Raw genomic sequence first — 15,870 nt, 5'->3', positions numbered from 1 at the left:
TGCCTGCCTCCTAATGAAATTCTACTCCACTCTGTTTGCATTGCTTTCAAAAAGCACATGGTATAGCTGTTTTAGAGGCACCTGGTGCCTTTTCAGCATGTGTGCAATAGTCTGCAAACCTTTGGCTTCCACATTGTTGAACATGTCATCATTGTCCAAGTTGTGCTGCTGAATGTCTGTAAGGCGATATATAATTTCTGGCCCGAACTAAATTGACTCTTGTTGGTCAGTCAGAATTTTGCCTCTACATCCCCCATATGGCAGAGGAAAATCACGGTAAGAATACATTTTGTCATCTACTCTGTGGTACACAACGGCAAGCAATTGTGATTTGACAATTGAGAGTAGCCAAATGTTTAGTGTATGCTGAAGACCTACCGGTTCTTGCTGGGGAAGGCTCTGATGATTGAGGACACGGCCGATCTTCTGAGGTTTGGCTGAATCATTGTAGTTGCTAGTGTTGTAGTCAAGACCAAGACCAGAGTTTATCGAGACAGAGACAAGACCAAGACTTTTAGGGGCTGTGACCAAGTCGAGACCAAGGCCGAGGGAGGGCGAGACCGAGTCAAGACCAAGACCGGTTTCCCACATTATATGACACCCAATAAAATGTGGAACGAGATCATAGGTACTTCTCAAATTGATCTAAAAGATCCACATTCCCATTAAAACACCCACATACAAACACTAAGAGCTCCTTTTCCATGCTTACCATCACGGGGAGGGGGGAGTTGTTAACTATAACAACCCATTTTTAATTAGGGTTATTGGCTGCATTTGAAGAAATATGTTTTACATCCAATCAAAGTTAGAATGTTAACAAATAAATCAGACAATGCAAAACAATTTATTGATATTCCCAAAGTTATGGTCTTGACTGGTCTTGAAATAAAATCCCGAGTCCTCCATGTCTGATACCGAATCAAGAGAGTACAAATGCGGTCGAGTCCGAGACGAGACAAAGACCATCAAAAAATGGTCTTAAGACCGGTCTCGAGACCCAGACCAGTCTAGTACTACAACACTAGTAGCTGCCTCAGTCATTGTCATTCCATGATTTTTGACATGGTCTACAACTATCGCTCGGATACAATTGGACACTCTTTGATGTTGCTGCCGCTGTCTTGGTCTGTGGCTTATCCTCCATCACGTTTCCCCACACCTCTCAAACAAAGCTCACGAATCCCACTGAGGTCATATGCAGTAAAAAATCTCACGCCTTAGGGTAGTGATTTTAAAGTTTTGTATCTGAACATATCAGGCAAATGAAACAACAATACATACATGTATAGTTGGCAAATGTTCCAGTGATGATCAATTAGGATCAATGAGCATAGTGATAGTAAACAGTATTTTAACAATAGAGAAGAAAATCTTATCTAAAATTATGCATGTACTTTATATGAAGACCATGCATTTCCGTGTGAAACACATCTATCTAAATGTTTTTCTTGTACTCAGTCAATGTCAGATGTACTTATAGAAAACATATGGAATTATATTATATGGAAAAAGTCTTTTTTGATTATATGAGAGGTGAAAACCACACCTGGCTAAAATGTTTCAATTGGTGTCTGGTAATGCAGCATACTGCTGCCTTATTTAGTCCATCTTTCTATTATAATGTCACTTGTTTCATTGTGTTGTCTGTCTTGTATTGTAAGCCTGTATTGTATTTTCTCTTGTTTTAAATGGTACCTGGTGGTGTATCATAATGGTGCCCTGAATTATGTTTTTACATTAACATTAATATTCTCTTTTCTTATTATTGTTCTGCTTATATTCTGTTTTTAAAGTGACTTTGTAACAGCGACTACGGCTGAAAAACAGCCTCTTGGCAAAATTTGGCACACTTACAGCAATATGTATTAATGTGCACTGTCCCTGTTAAATAAACCAATAAATAAAATTGAATTTATAATAAAATGATTCATGAATAGTCAGTTTCAGGTGGAGGTTTGGTGGACGGTGTGGTTGTGCTCAGATATTATGGGGAGCAGTTATAAGATGATAGGCCTTGAAGAAGAAGAGCAGCTTTCTCTCTGCAGCTCTCTCTGCTTCATGAGGACCCGCAGACTGCTGAACCAGCTAGGCTCACCTCCGGCCTTCGATTTTGTCTTCTCAAGCTTCTCTCTCAGTTTCACAAGGCCTCTGAGACTGGTGACCCAGCTCAGCTCAGCAATGGGCTGGCAGGTGTCTGAGCTCAGTGTCTCTGGCAGGTTGACGGGCCAAACACAACTGTAAATTTTCTGTTTCTTCTTCCAAACACAGGTTAAAGTAGCACTGTGGATTTTTCACCTCAAACTATTTTCTTTTGGTCTCTCGATGATAGCAGTCCTTCAAGGCTCTGAGGCAGCTAAGCAGCCCCAAACCATTATTCCCCCTCCACTATACTTCACAGTTGGGATGACATTTTGATGCCTCTTTATTTATATTATATTATTCATTTAGCATTCTGCGCTGTGCTCGTGCATTCATCTTTGCAGGATGGCCTCTCCTAGGGAGAGAAGCAACAGTGCTGAACTTACTCCAATTCTAGATTTTATTTTATTATAGAAATTATTCACGAGAATAGCAAAATTAAAATTGATGTGTTTTTTATAGGGCAGGGCAATCTCATCTCATTGACTGGATTCCAGGTTGGCTGACTCCTGACTCCAATTAGCTTTTGGAGAAGTCATTAGCCAAGGGGTTCACATACTTTTTCCACTCTGTCAATGTTTACACAGTAGTGTGACTTTGTCTTTGCCTTGGACCGCAAGAAACAGCATTTTGTTCATTGGTACACTCTTTATGTGGATGAATGACAACAAACTGTACATTTCTGTTATATTTTAATAAATTATATAATCATCACAGTATAAAATCAAGTCAATTAAACTTCAGGGATATCAATCTGCCCAGTTAGGAATCATAAGTGATTATAAATTAGGGCTGCAACGATTAGTCGACGTAGCATCAACCCAGCAGCAGGACAGGTATCTGCTCCTTTGTGCAAGGAGAAACAGGAGGAGCACAGCAAAGGCCCTTCAAAATGACCTCCAGTGGGCTACTGGTGTGCATGAGGGCTCGGCATCCTCTAGTGGGATCTGTGCTCACAGCCCAGCACCGTGCAGCTTGATTGGTCTGCCACTGGTTTCCCATTTTCTTCACAGAAAAAAGCAGGTTCACACAGAGCGCATGTGACAGGAGTCTGGCGACGCCGTGGTGAACGTTAGGTACACACGTGATAAAATCTTCAGAGCCACTGTCAGACCGTTTTTACTTGATTTTGAATCCAGCCCCCAATCGGTTGGTTGGTTTGTTCTCAATGAATTTTACAATGTACAGTAAAGATTTTTAACTATTTCCTTCATTGAGATCTGATGTGTGATTTAAGTGTTCCATTAATTTTTTGAGCAGTGTATTTTAGAACTTTGGACAAACTGAGGCAGTTTTTCCCTGCTTCCAGTCTTTATGCCAAGCTAAGCTAATCACCTCTCGTTCTAGCTCCATACTTAACACACAGACATGAGAGTGGTATTAACCTTCTCGGTAACTCTCGGCAAGAAAGCATATTTCCCAAACTGTTGAACTGTTTCTTTAATTAATTTAAGCATTATTATACTTATTCAGACTAAAGCATTACGTCCCACACTTTTTCTAACTGCACATAACCTCAAATGGAATATGAAATCTACATCTCTTATACACCTTTCAATGAAATTCAGCTTAACATACATTATTTGGTAACTGTCAACATTTCAGGATCTTGTGGTAAAGTTAAAATTAAGTTTTGTAGGTGGTTTTACATCATACGGTATGTACAAATAATGAGATTTACACGGACAGGTCTTATTTGCTTACATTACCCCTGTTTGAGATATTCATTATCCGAAATACAGCCCAGTGTACTGTGATATTATTCTTCAACTGATTTCCCTACACTGCCGTTTTGTGACACACTGGTGGCAGGTAGGACAAGGGAACACACTCACCCCCCACCTCTTGGTTTCTTGTGAAACACGAAGCCCAGCATATTTCCAAGGTACATCAGCAATGAACAAACACAGCCCAATCAATAGCAGAGTAGTAGAATGCCTGGCAGTCTCTGAGCCTCCCAGCTCGGTCCTCACACAGCACATTCAGCTGGAGGATAAAATGTGAGGAGGAGGAACAAGGTAAATCTAAGCTATACATCTCATCTCAGCTATTTTACAGCCTCAGATTCTCTAAAAAGAATAAAGGGGTTTTCACACGATGGAGTGCGACTGCGTTAGGCTGGGCGTCCCTGAAAATAATGTTTTTGCTCAAGTCAGCACCTGCAACAAATACAGTACAGAGAATGTATTTATTTTCCCAGTGGGAAATGTTTCTAGTACAACACCTTTTGCCTATAAAAATCTGACTGCTGCTTGGAAATGGGGATATTCTTTAGTGTGTGAAAGTTTGCAATCAAAACTAGTCAAGAAGTACAGTACATTATAGTAGTAAAACATACTTTAAGGTATCATTTTCATTGCAGGTACTACTTTGTGCGTCCCACTAATTTACCTAAACATCTGTGCATTAAAATAAGTAAAAACAGCACAGTTTGAATTTAACTAACTGAATGTTTTTTTTGTTCAATTTACTCTCTTGAACAAGATCCAGGGGAACTAAAGTATCAGACACAGCGACTTTGCTCATTCATTTTCCAAATTAATTAAATTTGATTAAATTAAAAACACATCCCATAACAGCTAATTCATTTATTGTACAATGCCCACGAGGAGAGATTTCTTCTTCAGTGGTGGATAAATGCCCAAACACAGTTTATCCAAAGCGACTAACAATTGCTATATCTGTCAGAGGTCGCACACCCTCTGGAGCAATGAGGGGATAAGCGTCTTGATCAGGGACACATTGGTGGACATGTGATAGTGGGGAGTTGAACCTGGGTCTCTCACACCAAAGGTATGTGTCTTATCCACTGTTCCATCACCACCCCCCTGTGAATGAAAGTAATCAAATGATTTGCGTCGTGGTGAACACCAGAAAGACTTTGAGAACTTTCAGAAATGGCAAACAGAACTAAGATACAACACTAAACAATACCAGAATGATTTTTGAACTCAATTACTGATGTTTTGTATAGGAACATGGTCTAGGAACATACTTCAAAACAACCAGTAAAACGGTGGCTTTTGCTTTTTAAACAGAAAGAACTGCATTGAGCCAACAATCCTCAACATCCTATGAAAGTCACCTGAAACGGAGGGAGGGGCGGAGGTGGTAATCCACACCTGGCATGTATCCGAACGACCTCCAAAACTCACGGTGCACGAAGCCTTTTTGGACATAGTGTGTTCTAAGCAATATCTATGTCGCAGTCATCAGAAAAAAAGTGCCCGCGTGGCTCTCTGAGGAGAGTGAGACCCAGATATGTACTTCCACTTCCTGACACCCTCAGAGGTAAGAAAACAAATGCAGGTGCAGGTATCTGGGCCACAAGCTGCACTACGCAAAGACCAGTTTGAGATGAGTGTCTACAGTGAACATAGAAAGACTTGTGGTGGAAGTCCTTTAGGTTGATGAAGTGCTGGTGTGGTGGGGAAAGAACTTTAGAGTGTTGAATATTTCCACGGTGTTTATACATGCAGTAAAATGTGAATCTTATCAATGAGTATATATAAATGTTCTTTAAACAATGCCATATTTAAATATTTGAGTTGCACTGATATACTTCATTATATTGATGCACTCCAACTTTGTCATATAAATTAGTCCAGCAGTCTAGTCACAGAGAGGGATAAGACACGATCAATCTTACAAATGGGGATAAAGGACATTTATCACACATTTGGACAGTCTCTTCTTAAAGGCATTGTACTGTTTGTTCACATGAAAAATGACAGAAGCAGTTGTGTGAAGAATGAAAAAAGATGGTTTAGCCAAGATGCTTTGGAAACCAAGATGCTTAAGCTGGTAGTAAAACTGACAATCAACTTCTGTTTTATACGCAATCTGAACTGATATCCAAAGCTTTTATCCAAAGCGACTTACAATTGCTGTACATGTCAGAGGTCGCACTTCTCTGGAGCAATTAGGGGTTAAGTGTCTTGCTCAGGGACAGAATGGTGGATGGGTCACAGTGGGGGATTGAACCCGGGTCTCTCACATCAAAGGCATGTGTCGTATCCCTTCGATATTCAGTTCAGTTATATTACAGACAAAAAATGATCTAAATAGAGTTCTCAGTTCTGTGAATGTGTATAGCAGTGATCAGTCAATGCTGTAGAATTTTCAGCATGTTACATTTAGGGTTGGGCCAATGTATAATTTTTTCAAACCAGTTTGATATTAAGCCAAATACTGGACTGGTATAGCAAATGTTGCCACTAGGTCTTGCATGTGACTCAACCGCTCCTGAGTGTTACATAATGAGAGTCCATGAATGAGTTTTCCACAATACGTGAGGCATCCTCCGGGTCTGAAAAGTGAAGCCAATGAAGAAGTGCCTTAAACCTGCATTCTTTCTAACGACCAGCATGGGGCAACTCCACTGGTTACAAAAAGAAATCTGATTGCATTGGAGTCTATGGCAAAATGACCCTACCTCTCACTTGATTTATTACTTCAGTAAACACTTTCCTAATGAGTTTATGGTCTCAATTGTTAGTTTCAAGTCTTCTTTAATGAAGCATGATGGTCATTTTGTAAATTATGGTTCCATTTAGAGGAAAATATACGATTAAGCTACATGTGCTGCAGACAGTACAGAGTATTGTAGTGACATTTCCTATCATGCCTTGTGCTGGGCCGAGTAGTGTGTTAATGTGTGTTCAGAATATAGTGGCTTATGCTATGTTGGTAATTTTACCCAATCTTAGTGCATTTGATTTTTTTCTATGTATGTATGTATTTATAGACTCTCTGCCTCGGGGTGAAGATTAGCTGTCTATCAGCTGCACAACTGCAGTAAATTCCTACAACAATGAAGGAGGGTGGAATTAATGGAAGATTATAATCGATTAGAAGTTTAAAGAACCTACAGTGATGCTGACTAGTATTTTCCTCTCAACCAAATGCCAGGGCTTTTAAATCACAGGCGACACTAACTCTTTTTGATGGCAGAGTGTGGGGCAAGACTATAGATCTTTCCCTTTGTAAAACCTCAACGGTCCAAAGCACTCCCTCAGCACTTCATTAGTTTTTTTTTAATTTTATTTAGCACATTGAGAGGAGAGGAACAGCTGCATGCAGCAGCAGCACGGCCTGAGCTGAACCCAAAGTCTTAACTGTCACAGCATCCAGCTTCATCTACAACTTCTTCCACTAACCAGGCTGTAATATTCATCGAAAAAATGTCAAAAGCCAACATCTGAATATATCGCAAATGGCAGGAGATTGCAGTTTTGTGACAGACGGGAAAGTTATGTCAGACAGCTTTGCCAACAAAACTCCTGTCAGCAACCTCTGACATAGAACATTACATGTCAGGGGAAATCTTTCATTTTCTTACTGCTTAGCAAATCCAACATGAAGTGACATCACTTGAGGCAAAACAAAATGGGGTTCCTTTCATTAATACATTGCTCTGTAGCGCTAGCAGTGGTGCCAACATATTTTTATGACTGAACCTGACATGCAATATAAGATTTGACTGTTCTAACACCATTGTTGATTTGGACAAATGCAATGGTGTCGCAAGTTGCTGCAAATCAACAAAAATATATACATAAATCAAAACAGTATAGGTATTTATTATTCAGCCTTATATCTCTGCATCTGCCTGAACTGGAAACAAACACTCTTGTTTGACCTGATAATGGCGTGCTTTTCTCTTTTTCTGTGTGCTGACAGGCACACAAAGTTCAATGATGTTATGTAAATCTGTTTGAAAGTGATATGTCCTTCGATGAGAGGCCATGCCCACTTCTGCAAGGCCACTTTGGTTTAGAAAATTAAATAGCTGTCTCTGCTGAATGACATAATCATGCATAACCTTCTGAGACATTCTGTTTTCACACCAACAGTGTGGAGAGTGTGGAAAATATTATGTGTCACCTGTGTTGAACTCCAATGGTAATAATAATAAATTATTTGCTACAATAATTATGAAACTGTCACCATATGATATAAGGAATGTAAATAATGTCATCATACAGGGCTTTAGTTTTATATTAAGTACAAAAGTATACAGTCCACATATAAGACAATAGTTAAACGTGCAAAGCATTTTTCTTCCATTAGAAAAACATCTCAGTCAGTCTTGAACAAAGTGCACTTACCGATGGTGATCTGACTGACACAGCTGTAGAAGGTTCCTGAAGAGACATTATAGCTGCTACTGCTGGGCTCACGGTCTATGACAGGTGGAGAGATAACTGGTGAGGTACAGTATGGCATCAGGTAGACTCTTTTATCCAAAGCAATTTATAGTGCAACAAAGGCATTGATTTGTAGCAGGTGATCGTTATAGTTTTAGTTACTTTTGCAGCTATTGCCAGAGTATCATGTATCCTGCAGTTCAAAATGTGTCCACTACAGTTTTTGTTGTTCGCTTTGGATCTATCATCAAAGTCTGTGGTAAAATTTCACAACTCATCACACTTGAGAAAAAGCCAGTCTTTCATTCTAAACTAGCCATAGCATATTCATTTGGATTGCAAACATCTCTCAGCACCCAACCATTGATTGGGGGGAGTGGGGGGGGGGGTATTTTTTGATGATATGTTGTGTTTTTTTGTAGTAAGAGTGGTGAAATATTACCACATACCAAAAGAAACTCTAAGCCTAGTGCTGTTCCTAGGGGCATGAGAAAAGCCATGACCCTGCAGCGTTACAGGAATGAAACCCCTAATCCTGCAATGTTAGTGCCCTGCTCTACACATCGAGCTACACAAGGGGAAAAAGCCTTGACCTTGGCAGAGTTTAGGGAATAAAATCCATGAGTCTGGCAACTTCAGTGCCTTTGCCTATCAATTTATACAGAAAGCGAATGAAATCATCATCACTAGCAGTGTTATAACAATGAACCCATAACCCTGGAAGACATACAGGAAGAAAACCCTTCACTAACCTGAAAGTGATTAGGGAATGATGTCTCAAACCCTGCAAGAGATTGTTTGTCGCTTACTGATCTGGAACTGTCCTAGTCTGCAAATTTGAAGTGCAGGTAAAGGCCCAGAACCCTGTAATTAATGGGCTATAATGAAACAATTGTATCTCAGAGCAAGTACACTCTGATGGCTGTTATGTCAGTGTGGTACTGTCAACCAAGCTACATATAAACAGGCTTGTGTATCATGCTCATTGCCATCATGGAAAATCTCATCTCAAAAAAACTGTACTGAATTTTTTGGATGACTAATGAGAAACACTGCTTTCTATCACAGAGGTGCGATGGTCATTTAATAAAACAACCGTGGCTTATTCTGAACTCCAAGTTATCAAGGGAAATAGAGGTTAAATCATTACCCTGTCCCAGCAGAGGAAGTAACTTTTGATGGCACTGCAGTCACTACTTGAAGCGACCACCTAACATTGTTGCATCAGACTGAGAACTGAATCCAAACGCTTCTGCTCATTTAGCAATTTAGAGAATGCTTGTAGAAATCTCTCATTTCCTTATTCTCTAATCTAACACCTACAGCCGCATCAAAGAAGAGCAACCGCAGCACAGCTTAGACATTCATCACTGACTGGGAGCCTTTTCATCAGAAGCACTTGCATTCGCTTCCAAGTTTGGAGATAAAGCTTCAGCTATTATTTGTTACCAAAGTTATGGGAAGTCAGCATGTGGCCTTAGCACACCCCATCAGTCTCTGAGCAGCTTCCACTGACATCGCTAAAGTATTATCAGATGCTACTTTAATTGCTCATTTTATTAACAATTAGGACAGAATCTGCTTTATGGATTATATATGGATTATACCTGCAACATTTTCTGTAGCATCCAGGAGGGAAAAACTTTAAATGACAATACACCACTCTTTTATGGTGAGCAGCAGATAAGACTACTCTGATGCAGCAACTGTGTCTCTAGATTATCTTTTGCCTATAGGCAGTTGTGATGGGTGTGTGGGTGTGTGTGTGTGGGGTGGGACCACACACTGAAGAAGTTAGAGATTGGCATGTATAATTAAGGATAATTTTCAATCAAGTAACATCTGCCCACATCAACTCACAAGAAATATTCCACACACATTGAGGTTCCACCCATTAAACCAGAACCTTGGTGATCATAAACCCATATAGGAGTTTATTTATCTGGTGTAATTCTATTTATTAGAATTTTTTGGTTGTCCTAAGCATTTGTAGACTGGAGCAATACATCCTCATTTCAGCCCGCACCAAACAGCGAAAGGAAGGTGACTGCTGAAATAAACCGATGATACGATATCAACCACACAAGTGATTACATATATAAAAATGCATGTAACTGTTACGTAATTCACCGACCACTTTTACCAGCTCTCCATGCTGCATAGGATGCCTTTACCTGCGGATCCGGATGAGAGGCGCGTCGCGATGGAGCGACGCGGACTTCCCGGAGAAACCCGCACCACCTCGTCTTGACATTGCAAACAGATGACCTGGTTCTCCTGATTTTCTCCGACCTTGCTGCAGCCCATGTGCTCGCTGCCGGCCTGGATCTTCATACCTGTATTGATCTGACGGACCAGTCGCATGTCTGCTCCTGCCTCATGCTCCAGCATCCTCCTCACCGGTCACACTTCTTACGCATGGCTTTGGTGTGTGAAGGCAACACCTTCTCCTGTACTTACAGCATCATTAACTCCACCCACTCTACTTAGATTCTAGGCTGTTTAGTCAAAGCGGCTCCCCCGCACAGGCTCACCTCGGTTCCTGCATCCTCTCTCTGCTCTCGTGTAACGGCTGATGTTGCGGTCTTTACGCACAGCGGCTGCAGGCGTGGCAGCTTCACGTGGTTGGTGAGGTCGCAGTGTCAAATTCCTGTAGAAATATAGTGGCACCAAGATAAGGAAGTCATAAAGTAACGTCTCTGTTAGGTTCCACAGAGACTATGGCTGTCCCTAAAGGATTATGAGCCTGTAAAACAAATTTAATGAAATACCTCAAGGTAGTTTTGAGTCGCTAAAATTTCGCTGGACCACATTTACTCTTGCAACTGTAACAAAGTCGGATTTTGTGTACTTAATGTAGTATTACTAGCACTTGGGTATTTTTATTTTTAAACTGTGTGATTTTGTATCTCAATTATTGTACTTAGCAGTATTTCAAGTCGCATCCAGTAGACTGTAAAAACAAAAGTCAGGCAGAGAAGAATTCACCCTTGCAAGTGAAATAAGGTAGATGGACCATAAAAAACATCCAATATCATTTTGCTGGCATGCAGGCGCTAAAGGTCTGTTTTATATTATGTGTCATCTGGTTTGTTTGACCTCCTTAGGCTTAAGCCCCTAAAACTACAGTGTAGAGGAATTTAACAAACAAAGCCATGACAAATTCTAATGATATAAATAATATGGGAGGAAGCACTAGCACTTCTATCTATCTGGCAGTGATGAATACACACAAACACAGGCAGCATGTGCCCAAAGCAGGCCGGGAGCTGTTGGCACAATGCAGAGGGGGTGAGGACCTCTAGTCATGCTTGTTTAGAGTAATGATGTAGACACAGGACATACTCTAATGATTCTAGGCTTATTACTGTGGGGTTGCTGTCAGAAACTTTTAAATAATTTTTTGGTCTTTATTTTAGATAGTACAGCCGAAGACAGACAGGAAATGCAGGAGAGAGAGGGAATGACATGCAGCAAGCGGCCCAGGTTCGGATTCGACACAAAAATAAACCATACTCATCATATTCACCTAAACTAGAATAAATACATGTTCAGTCAGGCAGATTGGGTCCATGGGACCACACACTTGGCCCCTGCAGTGTGAGCCAGTCAGAGGGAAAGTGACTTGCTTCAGTCAGGAGGGTATACACTGTTATCCCGTCTGTTGTTGTGGGTGTATTTGGTTTAGACCCCACTTTTTCAGACATATTTCTAGGGGCAAAAAACTTGTCTTATCTTTGGACTAATATGGTAAGATTTCTCCAGTTATCAATCTAGACTACCTATCATGTGCAAAAGTGCCATTTTTAAACATGGAAACTATCATATATAGGAATTTCCCAACAACATATTTAACAATTATCAAAGTTAATGCACACACAAATGGAACATTTCATATATATTAAATAGACTAAAGATGCAACATTTCATTATTGGCAGCCATAAACTTTCAGAATACACCTAAAATATAAAAATCAAGTAAACAAGTACGTATGTTTTATCCAGGTTACCGTGAACTAGCTCGACAAAAACCCAGCCAACATAAACCAATTACTACAATAAATAACTACTAAATAATAAATTGGCTAGAAAACAAACATGTTTTAGCAAGTAAGTTCATTAAGAAATATCAATGTTATAGCTACATAGTAGAGCCCAAATGTTCAAATCCAGTTTTCAGCTAGCTACATATATTATAGCTAGCTGAACTGTTTGGGGAGGTAAAACTGCATTTGAGGTTTCCTGTTTTTCTGCTGGAATAATAATGGCGTGCATGGATTAGGTTGTACAGACCCTTCTCACACTGCCTGGGCCAAGGGAGCCACCAAAACAAAGATGGCACAGTGCAATGGAGCTGTATAGGAGAAGTATGAAATCAAACTTTATTACAAGTTTGTAAAATCAGACATACAACAGTTCTTTACCAGTTGCAAACCGATGAAGTTGCTGTATCAAGTACATTTACTGATTCCTTACCGCAATGTCAAAGGCACGAAACATTGCAAAGTGCAAAATCTGAGCCAAATTAAAGCTCGTAAAAGCTAAAATACTGATTAGAAGAAACGGTGTGTAATCTCTGGCTTCCAGTCTTGGCTGTACACTACTGAGTACTCCACGAGCCATTTCATTTGAGGAAGGCCCTTTGGCTCGGGGGAAATAGCCCAGATCTGTCGAGTAATAACTCAGCTACTGCAGAGATCCTTTTTACTGTTCCATATTTACAAGCAGGGTGTAGACCAGACTGAGCTAAATCTAATTAGCCACCTGTTATTCAAACAGTGTGGCATCCTTAGTTTATTAAGCTTTGAGTAATCCCAGAGTTCCCAGAGAAGGTACATCTAACCTTGCCATCTCTAACAGCCGGGATGTGGGTGTTTCAGTAGGGGTATTGTGTGTGTGTGTGTGTGTGTGTGTGTGTGTGTGTGTGTGTGTGTGTGTGTGTGTGTGTGTGTGTGTGTGAGAGAGAGAGAGAGAGAAGGTTTTATGTTTCTCTAGTAAGGGTTTTACAACAGCTGTTGTGCATCTAGGATGATGCCTGTTTGAAGAGATGTATTTAAAATCTTCTGAACATTGTATCCAACCCATTACATGATATACGGACATTACATGAGGTAGACGAGTTACACTCAGTTAATGTGATACCTGTGAATTTTCCCATGGCTACATCTTCTTTTTTACAGGGTTTGCCAAGGTCTTCCGTCTTTACATCAACAGCAGTACTGGCTATAATTGAAGAAATTACTGTAGACTACCTATAGATTCTGTACAATCCAATACATCAGCTCTGACTGCAGGCCAAGGGCGGGTTAACACCTAAATTTTTGGTTCCTGAATCAAACCATTGAGGGGTTGATACATTGTCAAATTTCCAGCTGGTCCATGATCACAAAGGAAAAACTCAAACGGTCCATAAATTGAAAACAAATGCCCTGTGGTTGAAATGGCGTTCAATTATTGGTAATAACAGCAAATCCATCCACATTTACATACTACAGTACTCTGATGTACTGTTGACACCGTTTTTTCACTTTCCCACGACATTGCTCTAGAGTTCACTGAAATCCATTGCCTTTATCACTAAATATGACCTTTGCTAGTAAGTAAGAAAAGTTTTCTTCAACCCAAATTTTCAGGAGGCGTCTCACTTCATTGTGAGCCCAGGTTTGTCCCCTGCTAGTCAACATTTTGGTAGTAAACACGCTACTAGTTCAGCAGTCACCAAAACAGGGTGAGAAAATGTTTTTTTAAACAATGAAATGACACTTCTCATTATAGACTCCTACACTGACTGCACTGACCTGCCTCGGGGGTGTGTGGGGGTCTGAGGTTCGGGGCTTTGGAGCCTCTGGGTCTGGAGCGGGTCTGCGCGCTGGGGGGGCTGGGCCCCCCTGGACCTGTCCTGGGGATGGGCGGGGTTGTCCGGACTCTGGGGTGCTGCCGGTGCTAGAGGGGCTCTTGCTATAAGCCCTGGGCTGGAAGGACCTGGCGTCCTCCTGCTTAGGGGGGTGGGGGATGGGACTGAATGAATGATGGGGCCAATCAGGAATCTGGTCTTCTAGCCTCCCTATGACCTCCCTCACCTTTCCCCCTTTGGTCATGTCTCACAACATACACCCTTAGGACCCTGGGGGGCGGGCAGCCTGCAGGGCGTTTGGGGGGTGGGGCTGCTTTATTGCGGCCTCGCACTTCTTCTTCCCCCACTGCCCGCCCCTCAATTTAAATTACACATTAGACACAGAGGGCTTGGGGGGGTGGGAGGGGCACGATGGGAGGCTCCACTACCTGACAACTACCCTCCAATTTTAGTTGCACCTTAGTTACCACACACCTTATCTTTACTCCACCATACAACACTTCACAATCCATGACATGCATCCAACACAAAACAATACATTTACAGAGGCAGGCAGAGGGGTTGAAGGAGTGGGGGGAGATTCTCATTGGCCTCGTGTCCTACCCCTGGAGCCCTGGGCGTCAGGGGTGCTGTGGGGTTGGTGACGGCCTTGCCTTATCTGCGGTGGGCTGGGGAGGGTCGGGGCTCCCCTGGCGTGGGGGCCCGCCCTTGACCTAGGGTTCTGGGGACTCGGGCTTGTGGCCTTTGCTCATTTCTGGGCGGGTGGTGTGTCCCTGGGCCTGGGGGCCCGTTGTCTCCTCGCCTGGGCCCTCTTCGGCAGAGGTGAGGCTCCCGCTGCTTCCCCCTGCCAGCTCTCTCACAGTTGGGGCATTCGGGAGTCTCTGGGGCGCATGGCCGGTGTTGTCGGGGAAGGTTTTGGTGCTCCTCCTTGGGGGTGCTTGACTGGGGTGTTGGGCCCCTGTCCGGGGATGAGATCAGCCTCGGGGGCTGCTGTCACTGCCTTCACTGTAGGGAGGGATGCCTCTGGCTGGGCTGGGAGAGTGTTGGCCTGGTTCTCCCGCGTTATCGCTCCCTGGCGGCAGGGAGCTTCCCGGCACGGCTTTCTGCTGTTCTTCCTTGGGGCGGGGTACAGCTTCCCCCGGGACATGCGGTCTGGGGTCCTTTGCGCTTTTGGGGGGTCGCAGGGTGCCCTGGCTTCTGGGGGTGGGGGTCTCTGCGCGGGTTGATCCGATTGCGGTTTGGTGGGCTGCGGTGGGATTGTGGGGCGGTGGGCAGGGTCTCTGAATGGCTGCTGGGCGTTTAGTTTGTGCATTGGAGTCCGGGGGAGGCATTTCCTCATTGGCTTGAAGGGACCTGTTTGCGTCCCTGTTTTGCGGCCAGTTGTTGGACCCCTCTGGATACTGAGGTATATAGTTAGTTTTCGGGATGTGCAGTGTGGGTCAGGGCTGTGCTCCGGTTTGTTCTGGGTTTGTGCCTGGAGTTCTCGGCCCTTGACGGGTGGGTGGGTTGTTGGAGGCATGCAGCTGAGCTCGTTGATTTTGCCTCATTGCTGGTTTGGCTGGTGTTGCACGGCGGCCGGGCATGGGGGATGTTGGCTGGCGCCGGCGGCCTTAGTTTTTTCCGGCGGTTGGGGGGACGGCGGACTTTTATTGGCGGGTGCACGGTGACCTGTGCGGCGCGTTTGCTGCCGGGCTGGGACTTGCTGCTGGTGTTTCTCTCCGCTGG

The 15,870-nt window shown here is 42.7% G+C and overlaps 2 protein-coding genes across 2 annotated transcripts in view; one reads left to right on the top strand and one right to left on the bottom strand.

Annotated features, from left to right (window-relative positions):
- Window positions 1-15,870, bottom strand: part of LOC119918291 (anoctamin-4-like) — a 68,817-nt gene that overhangs the window by 49,623 nt on the left and 3,324 nt on the right. The window contains exons 2-3 of the mRNA XM_038738937.1: window positions 10,466-10,941; window positions 8,253-8,327 (exon numbers count right to left, since the gene is read on the bottom strand). Of these exons, the coding sequence (XP_038594865.1) occupies window positions 8,253-8,327; window positions 10,466-10,682 (292 nt within the window). The 5' untranslated portion in view covers window positions 10,683-10,941. The remainder of the gene's footprint in view (window positions 1-8,252; window positions 8,328-10,465; window positions 10,942-15,870) is intronic.
- The window catches only part of LOC119918292 (NXPE family member 3-like), a 34,799-nt gene continuing 24,138 nt past the window's right edge, over window positions 5,210-15,870 (top strand). The window contains exon 1 of the mRNA XM_038738938.1: window positions 5,210-5,433. Within this exon, the coding sequence (XP_038594866.1) occupies window positions 5,343-5,433 (91 nt within the window). The 5' untranslated portion in view covers window positions 5,210-5,342. The remainder of the gene's footprint in view (window positions 5,434-15,870) is intronic.

This window comes from Micropterus salmoides, unplaced genomic scaffold (assembly GCF_014851395.1).
Source record: "Micropterus salmoides isolate LMB-PRFRI ecotype aquatic unplaced genomic scaffold, ASM1485139v1 Ms_hic_scaffold_23, whole genome shotgun sequence".
NCBI lineage: Eukaryota > Metazoa > Chordata > Actinopteri > Centrarchiformes > Centrarchidae > Micropterus > Micropterus salmoides.
Note: the sequence above shows the minus strand (reverse complement) of the source record. Positions and strands in the feature narration are given on the sequence as shown.